Source organism: Aquila chrysaetos, chromosome 18 (assembly GCF_900496995.4).
Source record: "Aquila chrysaetos chrysaetos chromosome 18, bAquChr1.4, whole genome shotgun sequence".
NCBI lineage: Eukaryota > Metazoa > Chordata > Aves > Accipitriformes > Accipitridae > Aquila > Aquila chrysaetos.
Window position 1 is genome coordinate 13,276,774 of NC_044021.1, and position 12,759 is coordinate 13,289,532.

The 12,759-nt window shown below is 41.7% G+C and overlaps 1 protein-coding gene across 1 annotated transcript in view; it reads right to left on the minus strand.

Moving 5' to 3' along the window:
* Window positions 1–951: 951 nt before the first annotated feature.
* The window catches only part of BCL2 (BCL2 apoptosis regulator), a 95,894-nt gene continuing 84,086 nt past the window's right edge, over window positions 952–12,759 (minus strand). The window contains exon 2 of the mRNA XM_030042030.2: window positions 952–5,752. Within this exon, the coding sequence (XP_029897890.1) occupies window positions 5,618–5,752 (135 nt within the window). The 3' untranslated portion in view covers window positions 952–5,617. The remainder of the gene's footprint in view (window positions 5,753–12,759) is intronic.

Sequence of the window (12,759 nt, forward strand, 5' to 3'; positions counted from 1 at the left end):
TTCTTCTTTTTCGAGACTCACACAACAATGAGGGGGGGTAAAGGCAGTACTTGCAGAACTGCAAATTTGCTTACCTTCTGCCTTGCGAAAGATTTAGAAACCTTGCTCTCTGCTGGACGGTTTAATCCCAGAGCCCAGAGTCCATTAGTTGTGTTCTGCTGCTTTTGCTTCTTCTTTCGGTTTGAGGCTGACTTCCTCCACCTTCTCTGTCTTCAGCGACACAGACAGAGGGGTAGATGTTTTGCACATGTCTGAATTATCCTTGAAAGGCATTAAACTACTAACTTCAGGCACTCACAATCCATGACAGCACAGTGCACACACTAGGCTGCAAAACCCACTCAAGAAGCTGGGTAAATCCTTAGGGCAGTTACTCATTACCTGAGCTCATTTAGCTATGTTCTACACAAACTAAAGCCGCAGAAGGTGTGTGGCAACAACTGCAATTTGAGGGTCAGTTAGTAAGAGCCTTTAAGAAGCAAAATACCTAAGTAAGTACCTGCTGGAAACCAAGCATATCTGTACCAAACCTTCAGCAGTAACAGAAATACTTCTTTTTCTCCTGTTGAAACTTCCTAATATGCTTTTCCAGCTCCTTTCTACATGGCTGAAAAGTAGTTTTAGCAAATAAATAGAAGCATCGTGCTGCACCTTCCACAAGACATCAGACGTATGGGACAGCAGAATGGGTGACACTGTCCTTGGGTCCCAAAGTGCGTGGTACACCTGTGGACTGTATTTCACACAGCTGCAGTTTACCAAACCTGGGTTATTGCATTTCAATGCACAGACGTCTTTGAGGAACGCTGGCAAATACTGGCCAATATTGAGCAGAACATCTCAACAGAACTATCAGGAAGGAAACATTTATGTTTCATTTATGGGATTACACTCAAAATGTTTGAGTAGGTTTTTATCAACAAATCCTAAACAATGCAAATGCAAAACAAGTAACTCACAGTGTGCTTTATTATTTTTTTCACAATATTAACTAGACAGACATGGAAAGTTTAATGGCAGCATGTTCTTACAACATTTTAAAGACAAAGAACAACATAATCATATTAAATGATGATAAACTGACAAACTACATTACCATACATACATCATCCAAAGGTACTGGGTAAACGATATCTGCTTATGTACATTTATGCTGGTGATAATTAAAATTCAAATATTCAGAAGAAAAAGAAAAAATATGCTATTTAAATTATAAAAATATACAGTTTTTATGTGGAATTCTTAATGCTGTATAACTTTTTGGAAAAGATTTCATTATGTGATGAAGCTGCATTAACTTAGTATAGGAGTGTGATTTAAACCAAATACAGATTAAACTAGCTCTTTTGTCTTCCTTGTATTTAGCCTTGTTTGAAAGAGAGATAGGAATGAAAATCAAAGCTGGGCTTTTGTAATGAGAAAGAATTTTGATACTCATAAATCAAAAGTTGTTTAATTTTTCATATAGTACTGAGCCATAAACTCATAATACAAATGAATCATCTTGCTAGCTTGTTTAAAGATAGAGAGAGGAAAAAAAAGATAGGCTTTAACATGCTACTTCACTATACTTTTAATCAATAGGACTTCTAGGTTTGTGAAGTGGAGTGCAGATACACAGCTAAGCACAGTGTCATGCTTCAGGGTCAAAGCATGCAGTCCTTACGTACAGCTGACTCCCACTGCCTCAGCTGGGGAGACTGCATGCATGCAAGGATTGGGGGTACTGGGTCTGTATTCTTCGAACTGCATCACCTTTGCGTCTCCTTTGCACATCTGGTTTCAGAGAAACATTGTTTCTTCATAATTGTTCCTTATTACTGCAACCCTACTCAGGCTGTGTAATCCCCAATCACAATAGCAAATTGACCCTTTCTAGTGATTGGGTAATTTTATAATAATTTACAAATAATTTTGTAATTGAAAATTTTTAGTAATTATAGTCATGTAGTGCGCACATTTGTATCTGGTTTTAGTTAAAAGTGGTTTTCAGACCATCTTGGATGAACTCCTGCATCATATGAAACTCAAGATTTTCTTACATACCAATGTCATTCTCCATATCTTCCAGCCTCCTTCCTTATCTGTATATTCTCTGTCACCTGGACAGCCCCATTACTCCTTCGGTGGATCCAGTGCTTGTTCTATTAAGAAATGTCATCTGTTTCAGCTCTGATTTCAGAATACTTAACCTGCAGAATTTTTTCTTGTTTTTCCATCTGTTCCTAAGTTACTGATCTATAACAGATCTTAGGTGATCTTACAGGGGTGTTTTTTTTCAGAAGCAAAATATTTTCCTTCATTATTTTCTTAATAAATGGAGAGAAAAAGAATTAATGACAAATAAATTGAATACAGCAAAATCAAGTATTTCTCTTAAAATCCTATGGATTTGCTGTTTTGCAAAAGACTGCCTTCAGAATTAACAATGTTTTATAGTGAAGAATAATTGTGGGGTCTTTGTAATCTTTTACTCTACCCTTCTTACATCATCCTTTTTCAAGGGAAAGGATGAGAGATGAACAAATTCCAGGTAACAGTCATCTTTAACCAAGGAGATATTTCAGTGATCTCTTTGTTTCCCTCCACTTCTTGACCTCTTCCTTTGTTGTCCTCTGATCTTCCACACCTAACCAACTTCAGAAGTGTCTCTCTTTTTTTATTTTTCGCTTTTACAACTTGGATATGTTGGGAGTGGTCAGCTGTGTGTGCATACATAGTGACAGCGGATGGATTTTCACTGAAGCATAGTCTTGGAGCATAGAAGTCTATAAGGCATTTTGGGGGAAAAAAATCTTATGTGAAAGTGTAATGAAGAATAGGAAAGACAGGAATTATTGCAAAAGAAATGCAGGAGTGAGAGGAGAGGATTTTATTAAAGAAGTTCAAGCTTTTATATACATTCAATGTTTCTAATATGTTTCTTAATAAATGTATTATCAACTATCATTATACCTAATGCAGCCACAATACTGTACTATTCTGCAGTCAGGATGGGAAAAATCCATTAGCTCTTTAATAAAATAAAATCATCAACAGTCATCATGACTTTTCTTTTTGCCTGGTACTAACTAATACACTGGGAAGTCCAGTGAGTAGACACAACAGAACACAAAATCCTCAGTATTTATTTAAATGTGTATCATGTGTCTTCTTCATATTATTTCTAAAGCAGCTTTAAAAAACTTTTGCCGTTGGAAGGTATGAAAAAATAAAACCCATTCAAATTATCCTGGTAGTATAGCAGCACTGGAATTGATAGTTACTCTTTTACTACTTTTGACAATGTAAACCTTTAATAAAATAAACAATATTGAAACAATTTGAGGTCTAATAGTTCATGAACTTTAATGGGCGTATGGGCACAAATTGAAACGAAGACTAGATTGTGAAATGAAACATTAGCTCGATACCAGCCAATTCCAGTTGTGAAATTGGCTGCAGACAAATTCAACTTGGAAGCTGAAAAAACCAAAGCCCACACTCAATCCACAATATTCGTTTGCTCCCATTTCAGATATTTTTCATACGAACCCTACACGAGCATGCCCACTTCTGACAGAAGCGCTCTGAAAACATTGCAGGTGCTTTTTGTTTGATGGTGGGATTTTTCATTTTTCTTTAATCAAGCATAGTTCACATTTTTGTGTTCTTAGAAACATTTCCTTTCTATGTTTCTATAAAATCAAAAGTAATTTCAAATTTGAAATGTAAGCTCTCGCCATCTTTGCTCATACAAAGTGTAGGTGCCACGACTAAATAGCAGTAAAAATGCTGAGATGTACAACTCTTTAAAAACAAACAAACAAACAAAAAAGCAGCTTTGAAGACACATCAACTACAGCCTTAACATTGAACATATTACATTCCCAAGTTAATGGAGATATTTTGCATATAATGCCACAAAGTTATTCGACTGAAATCTTGAGGTTGAACCTACAGTTTATTCACTGTATTTTTTTTCACCCTTAGAGCACTTATGTATTGTACGGTACATTTTATCCAGAGCTTTGCAACCTTTTCTTTTTATGTCTGGACGTCCATTTACCCACAAATCCCGGATTTCAAAAGTTTTATAGAAAAAATAGGAGCGCTTGACTTAAACATTTGAAGCTGGACATTTCCATGCCCCGAAGCAGCCCGTGGGACACGCTTCAGACTCTTCGGCTTCGTCGGGACTCCTGGCCCCCCCCGAGCGCACGGAAAGCCCCGCTTTAAAATGCATTGACACATCTGGTTTCAGAACACAGGTCTGTTTATAAAACTGTATACCGAGCATTCTGCATTAATTTTACTTGAGTTGCATTTTGTAACATGAGCAAATGACTTCAGCCCCCCCCCCCCCTTTTCCTCCACCCTATTTTCGCTTGAAATGACAGTAGGCACCTGCGCAATCGAGGTGTCGGAGTCTCTGTCCAGAGAGAGGATTTGGAGTTTCTTCATCATCTTTTCTTCTGTAGACAGTCTTAGGAAATTATTAGCATGAAACAATTTTGAGGGCGAGGGGCAGGAGGATAAAGCTCACTTTCTTTTCCTGTTATGAAAATGAACTTGATTTTGGTGTCCAGTTTGATAAACAAGGATAGGCAGAGCTAATCTGTAACTCGGCTGAGGTCTGCTTCTTGCCAAATAAAATTAAGATCTTTTTCAACTTTCGGGGATTTAGAGACCGCATCTAATTGGTTTCAAACCCCTGGAGGAACTCAGTAAGTAAACAGGATTAGTTGCAGATATGAGCCCACTAAAGTGGGACACAGGTCAGGTCTTCAGACTCCAGCTCTGCTCTGTTGAAGCAGGCACTTAAGGTCTCCTGATGTTTCTGTGTCAGTAGCCGCAAAAAACGTTTTACCGCTGAGAAAATCATTGGAACGGCAATTTCCTGCAAGCCCCAAAGATTTAACTTCACACTTGTATTAAAAAAAAGTATTTGAGTTGACACGTATTAGGGTATTGTGATTATGACGTGATGGCACAACCGGTAACTTGAAAACGCGCGTTCACAAGGCATAGGCAATCATATTTCCAACTGTTCTCCTGTAGGGATAGCCAAGTGTCCTTCAGGAAATTGCTATCTTGACTCCACGTATGTACCATGTTGAATCGTTTACTTTGTAAGTTCTTGCCAGCAGGACAGGGTGAGAACTTTGTTCACGCTGACCTTGTCTTTCAGATCCCTCCCAGCCATCCAGAAAACGCAAAGAAAATCAACACAATTACGCAGCCTTTAGCAGCTCAAGTAACTGCCCTTGTGAGTGTAAGCAGGTAGGTCTTTGTCAGTATATTTGCTCTTCAGAGATAAAATTATCCAGCCAGCTGCATTAATTAAAAAAAGAACCTAAAAGACTTTGGGGCTCATTAAACTTAAGAATAACAACATGATGTGATGACAGATACAACTTGCAGAGTTTCTGAAAATAGCAGGTTAAAATGTAAATATCTTTTAATAAATAATTTTCCTGCAATGTAAAAATAAATGATATTTCCTTTGGCAGTAATAGCTGATTTAATCTTTAGCTGGGAAGTTGTTTTGCTCATAAAATATCATTGTGCTACAGAAAAAAAAATATTATTTTGTTGTTTTGAAAGACTTTTGTAATCCATGATAAACTGGGTGACTCTACTTATGTCCAAGATAAGCGCCAAGAGTGATGCAAGCTCCCACCAGAACCAGACTCAGGATAGTCTTCAGAGAGATCCAGGAGAAATCGAACAAAGGCCTCATACTGTTGCCATACAACTCCACGAAGGCATCCTAGAAAGGGAAATAACAGAATATCAGAATTGCAGTAACTTTTTCAGAGAGGGAGGGCAACTTCTTCACACTCAATAGTCATCCAGCAATTACGCTGGCACAAAAAACCCACACAAACCTATTAAAATAGTGATTTGGGAGCTATGTTTTTGTGCAGTGCTTAGCACAAAGTTCTCTTGCCTATTTCTTTACAAATATTGCTGTAATTACTTATGGTTGTGACTTCTGCTTTAACCATGCCCAGTCTAACGGAAAATATAGGAGCAGCATTTTTAAATACGAGTACCACCATTTTGACTCCAGAATGTTGTATATACAAACATACACAAAGGAGGTAAATGGACCTTCGTTCTCCAAACCTTTCATTTCCACTGGACATGGGGTATCTATATTGCTGGTCAGCTTCACTGAAAATAAGGCAGTATTTATTTGGTTCCTTTGGGATGGGTTCAGAAGACTACGTGTAGTAGCCACAGATGTTTCTTCGATACGAACTGAAGCTGTTAGGGTTGTGTTACACCTCTGACGGTCTTTCCCAACTGCCACCAAAAGGGGTGACACCTTGGTCCTGCGCTCCTGCTAACCATCCCTTGGATGTGGCAGTGGTCTGGCTGTAGGGTCCGTTGGGCCAACCAACTGACCTGACAGCCCTGCCCAAAAAAAGAGCTGTCTTGTCAGTCTGACTTGCCCCCCCAGCCTACAGCCAAGACATTCAGCTAGAGGAAGAGGAGGGGGAGCGTACAGTGATACCACGTCTCACGGCCGCCCACAAGTCACCCGGCGTGAGGTGCAGGGGGAGTCCTCTCCCTCAGCCCAGCCCAAACCACCCTGGGTTTCTCCTTCGAGCTGCAGTCCTCCATGTATGGAGAGCTGTTTTGTAAAGCTGCTCTGGGAAACTCTGGAGGGGTGTGTAGGCACCGAATGGAAAGGCTGCTTAGGTAGCAAAGATAAAGTTTTTGTGGCTCATAAATACAATGGGATTTGACTGGGCTAGTGACCAGATTGGTGATACTCTGCACGTGACGCCTTTCTTGCAGGCTGCAGCTCCTAACAAACACGAACCTTCAGAGCATTCCTGAGAGACAGACAAATCATACCGTATGGCATGAAAGCAGTAAACAGCGAAGCTGAATGACTTTTAAAATGTGACAAAACTGATAGCATCATTTAGGGCAACTCTTTTATTGTGCAGCCAATCAAGGTCTATTCCCAAACTACTGAGAGAAACCCATGAAATAGCTATCTAATATGGGGGTTTCTGTCTCTACCTTTATTACTCTAGACTTCCCATTTTTGGTAGACGTTAACATTCTCTATTTATGTTAGAGTGCCTTTAGCTGTTTTGTAATGTTACTATGCTAGGAGGTAACCTGCCTTCTAAAAATGCATATATGTTATGCTTTACAGAAGGAATTAAGGAATTAAAGGGAAAGGTCCCTGGTATTAGTATGAACGTTCCAGCCAAGTTAATTTTCCGTAAATTAGGTAGTTAAATTAGCCTCCATCATTAACCAACCTCTATTGTCAGCATAAGAGCGTTTGTGATTTTACCACAAGAGGGCGCGTAAGGTTTTTTAATATTTTGCCATTTTGACTCCTGTTCATTAGACACTGAGTGAGATTCAAATAAATGATAGGTATGTACTTCCAAAATAAGTTATTACATTAAGTAATATCGGTGCATGTTGTATGTAAGAGTGGGTGTCAGTAGGTAAGAGTAGGTAACAGAATAGCTATAGTCTTTGGCCAACAGATTGACCTGAAAACACGCCTGCCTCCTCCTATTTCCCCATGCTTGTTCCTCCAGGCAATCATTTTCAAACTTGGGTTTCCAAAGGTATACTCTTAAGTGAAAGCAGCTTAACCTTTGGGGGGAATGTTTTAATGCAAACTCTTCATTCAAGAGAAAATTTGGCAACTTTTGCTTAGCTGCCTGGTTTTTGCAATAGACATTTGCAAACTCTGGCCTTAATATTCTGCTGTGCTGTTGCAGAGCTGAAAAAGCACACTCAGTTTGCTGTGCAGCTCTTTGGAAAGCTGCTTTTATTTCTCCTTAAGGCTATGAAGTAACACAATATCCTAAAATGTTACAGACTGGGCTAAATCCTGTTGTCGCCAGTGCAGACTCACTGACTTCCACGGGAGCTTTGTCTGTATAGGGAGTCCAAGATCAGGCCTTATAAAAATACAACAAGGGTAAAGTTCAACACTTGGTGATATTATTATGGGTGGAAAAGAGAGGAAATGAAAAAAAAAAAAAAAACCAACATGGAAATGCAAGTCATGTGAAAACATTTTAACGTTAAGATTTTCATGGTTTCTTTCTGTGGGGAAGGTCTCACTTCTGTATATTCATGACAGCCGATGCATACACAGTATCAATATCAAAATGAGCATATTTTGTGCCTCCCTTCTGTCCCAGTTTAGGAACATTCCTCCCAGTTTGTCTGGGAGAACATTTCTAATGATTTGATAGAGCTCCTTGTATTGGGTATGAAGATGGACAGAGGGTTACAGTAAAACTTGAAGACAAGGCAAAAGTATGGCCTAACCTATGGCTCAAAAGAGGAATGTTAACAAAAAATGTGCAGCATTCAGTACTTTTTCGTCCAAGATTATTACAACAATAACATGAACCCAACCTAATGGTGTCTGCACTATATATTACAAGTAGCTCTTTATGATCGTTCCCCCTCCCCTTCTCAAACATCCTGATTAGGCCTATTTCCGAAGCTTGTTTGAACAGCCTGTCACTATTTGTTTAAGTTTCAAACCTGTTTTAAATAAACACATGTTCATTTTATGTACTAAAACAAGGAGAGGGAGCGAGGGAAGTATGACTCGTTGCTGAAAACTATTTTAGCACACAGAGAACCCTAAACAGAATCTCAACTGTTTCACAAGGTTTGTCTCCTTCTGTAAACCCATGTATTTGTCACTGGATTTTTGTCACCTAAACCGGTCTGTTTAAAATAAGAGAATCTCTGCTAAAACAAATAAGATTAGGAAAATTTCTCGAAACACTTGATGTCCTCTGAAAAGCACTCTTCATAATGAAAGCAAGGGTCCCCTTGGCAAATAGACTGAGGCAAGTTCTGGCTTGGTCAACCTTTCTGGAAGTCTTACACAATTTGGAAGAAAATGGTTGCAGGCCTTGCTTTTAAGACCTACCTATTCAAAATTTAATGGAAAGTTATATCGTGGATGTAAAATCATATCAGGGCAGTTAAAAATTCTATAGAAAAGAACTCTTCATTCAGCTCTGTAAGTTTTTAAAAAGTAATTTCTGAAGAAGCTTTTATTAAGTCGAATGAGTCCCTTGCTGGTTTACTATGCCACTTTATGTTGACTGTTTCTGTGAAGCAAGGGACGTGAGGAAAGGAAAGATGCTCTGCCTCGGCTCCTCTTGGCACCAAAGCACGGGAGATACCTGCCTCACCTACCTGGGCTTGGCTGGCAGGCCAGGAAGATTGCCCCGAGGGCACCTCTCGCTGCCCTCTCGCCTGTTGAACTGTATGCAGGGAGGACATACCGTGCTCCTGGCTGGAGTTCCTGGGATTTGCAGGGAGCCCGGGGCAAAAGTGGAGTTTGTCACCCTCGGAGGATTAGGAGGCGTGTTTCTGAGTCAGGGCAGTCTCAAAACAAAGCGTCCAGATCACACTACCCGACTCTTCCGCTGGCCCAAATTCGGCGTTTCTGATCCAAGAAACAAATGTCATCTTTAATTACACAGGCATTCTTTGCTTGCGCATCGAGCCGAGTTTGTTCAGTCTTGGTCCCTTCGCAACTCGGCCTTCACCTCTGGTTCAGAGGCGAGGCGCAGCTTCTCGGCCGCAGAGAAGTACACGCTTCCCGCGGGCTGAGCCCAGCGAAGCGTTACGGATCTGACGGCTCCTCACTGAAAAGACGGAGGGAGAAGGCAGTTTCAGCCTGGCATTTCTGACGGAGGGGGCAGCGGGGAGAGCAAACACAAGGAAGTAAAGGCTTCCTTTTTCTACCTGAATCAAACAGCTGGTGAGGAAGTGACTTTATTTCCCTCGTTATCATTGGGTTGGCAGGATATCCTCTTGAGCCACATTGTATTGAATGAAGAGCCAGCGAGACTTCCATTTTACTGAACGGGAATTACCTTGCGGCTATTTTACGCTGCCCTCTCCGTGACTCCAAAACAAACAAACAAACACACACTAGCTCCGGGCTTTTGAAGAAACTTGCACAGGTCTGAACGAGACAGCTTTGCCACCTGGTACGGGGCAGGAGAGGGAATGGCATAAGCTCCGATGCCAAGGTTTAGCAGCTGAATGACTTTTCCCTCACCCCTGCCTCCACACGAACGACACAAATGCTCATAAAAGCTTTCGTTCCCAAATGGTAACTCATTTCAGAAAGAGTTTGGGGAGGGAACGGACAGAGCCGGTTAAATCGTCCCATGTTTTCTATGCAGTGAAACCTCATTAAAATGTCATCTTGAAGCTAACGAGAAAAGTTCTTGGAACACAAAAAATAGACAAATCTGTAGCTGTTCTTTTCCCAAAGAGTTTATGGGTCTTCTATGCAAGCCTAAGTCGTGAGGACATGTAAATAAGGGCAGCTCAGACCTTGGCTGTGCTGTGCCGAGGTGTGGCGTTTCACGAGGTCGGTATCTTTAGAGAGGCCGGTATCTTTTTACACCTGGGAGTGCCAAAACGCTGGCAGTCCAGCCAGGTGCAGTTACTGAATTACAATGGGAAGGAAAAGAAGGTGTCACCACACAAGCCCTGCTGACCACGGGCAGAGAACCTGCCTGGGGAGTGGCTTCAGCTCGCCGAAGTCTGTGTGAACTGAAATCAGTGGAAATACTATTTGCGTAAGGCTGACTAAATGTGGCACTCAGATGGAGACATCTAAGGAGCAAGGACTAATCATGGCTAGGTTTGCTCATGAAAACTGATGCATACGCCTAGAAATACATAAATGTGAGTGGTTATAGTAACGGGGATGGCTGTTCCTCCCGTCCATGCTCCCAGGGAGTGACCCTGCTGGCAGGCAGATTTCCTCCGGACCTCCGTGAGATGAAGGACAAGCCCAGGCTTTGGGGAATGGTCAAGCCATCTCTTTAAGCACAGGATTTGCAAGGTGTTGATCATTCAGCTTGCATGGAAACCCATGCCGTGTTCAGACTAGGCTGCATTCTTGTTAAACCAAGTCAGCATGAGAAATGTTTCAGTAATTTAGTCTTGGCGTCTCTACTTAATTCAGTTAGACGTGGCTCTGCAATATGCAAAAGCCCAGACCTAGTGGAGGCTGCCTTGTTTTCTTATTCCTGGAAAGGCCCACAATAAAATGAGGTATTTCTGGCACCAGCATAACAGCTGTAATGTCACTATAGCCACTAGCTGGTGGTATTTAATGGGTGCCACCTTTGAGGGAGCAATATTACCATTAACGAGAGAAAGAAGGCAAGAAGGCCTTCTGGACAAAATCCTCAATGGTCAAACCTGCTCTACTCGATCCTTCACAATTTTCTTTTCGGATCTTTTGTGCGTTGATAATCCTATTCAACTAATTTGCTGTTTGTTTGCATCAATATTTAGCAGTCTTAGTTTTATTTTCCAAAGGTACCCTACTTAAGTAGAGTGCTAGAAGCTGTGTGTAACTCACACCTAGAAAACAAATGTGTGCCTGCACATAGTTTCATGAATGTCAGTTGCACCGAGAGCTGTTCAGTATAGGCCACCTTCTCCTCCTTCTACTCAAATTTATCAAACCCGTTCTAGAGAGTTTACATTCACATACAACAGTAAACTTAGCAAACACCCATTTATGGATTTGTGGATCACTTTGGAGGAGAGAACAAGTGTCACAGAGTTGCTGGAGGGACTCATCTCAGCCCGTAACATTGCTCTTACACCTGCATCCTCTGAAAAGAAGCTAGATGCATTAGGACCCCTGTCAAATCTTCAGAATGACTTTAAAATTAAAATAATGACAAAACGGGTCTGAATGACAATGCAGGCCTGTTTCTCTCAAAATCTTGTCTAGATTCTCCATCTTGCTCGTAACTTACTTTCAGTATGAGTGCCCTTACATGGGAAATAGCCTACCTAGTTTGAAAGCCCAAATCTGAAGATGTGGCTGCAGCGGGTACGTTGGTAGCAGAGGGAAATGTGAACACATCCCCCGTTACGTTCCCTGCCTGCTCCAGCTGCCCGGGGCCGCTCTCGGGCTGCCGCAAAAGAGTTAAATCACGTAACTGCCTGAGAAATGGGAACCGAAAGTAGCTGCTTGTAGAAGAAGTGCTCAAAGTGCTGTGGCACGGCGTCTGTCATCAAGGCCACGGAGGGTTTTATTTAACAAGCGCGTCCAGCTGTGCTGGGCTCGAGGAGCAGGTATTAGCGGAGGTAGAGAGGGGAAAGCAAGACAGCGAGGCTGTCGGTGTGGTGAGGAGGGCCTGGCCCGGGGCGGCCTCGGCCAGAAAAGGTAAAGCGCACATGCGAACGAGAAGGGTGAAATCGAACCGGTCTGAGCAGGTTGTCCCATTGGCTGAGCCACGAGGGACCAGTCATGCATTTTTCTGCTTCTTGTTTTAACATCCCTCAGGGAAACACTCCATCCCGTGTTTGTTGTCTCAACACCGAGTTCTGGTCCAAATCCCTTTGGCTTGACTAACTTGCGCTCGGCACTGAGCAAGAGTAACGCGGAGCTGGAGCGGTGGCCTTGGCGCTCCTCGGCGTCCCTTGGTGTCCCAGCGGCACCAGCTCACGCAGAGCCACCGGCACCTTCTGCAGAAGTGCTACCCGTTCCTCACGTGACCTGAAGCAGGCTCTCGTTTTTTTTTCTAAATCTTGTGACAATCAACTGATTTACAGGAGGAATAAGACAACACTTCTAACCTTATGATAAAGTAACCTCCCAACAAATCTGCAATTTAATGAATAAGCACAAAAAAAGCTTATGCTGTAGACTTCAGTGAACAGTTACACCTCTACCAGCAGCCACCTGGAAAATATGAATTTGCGCATGTGTTT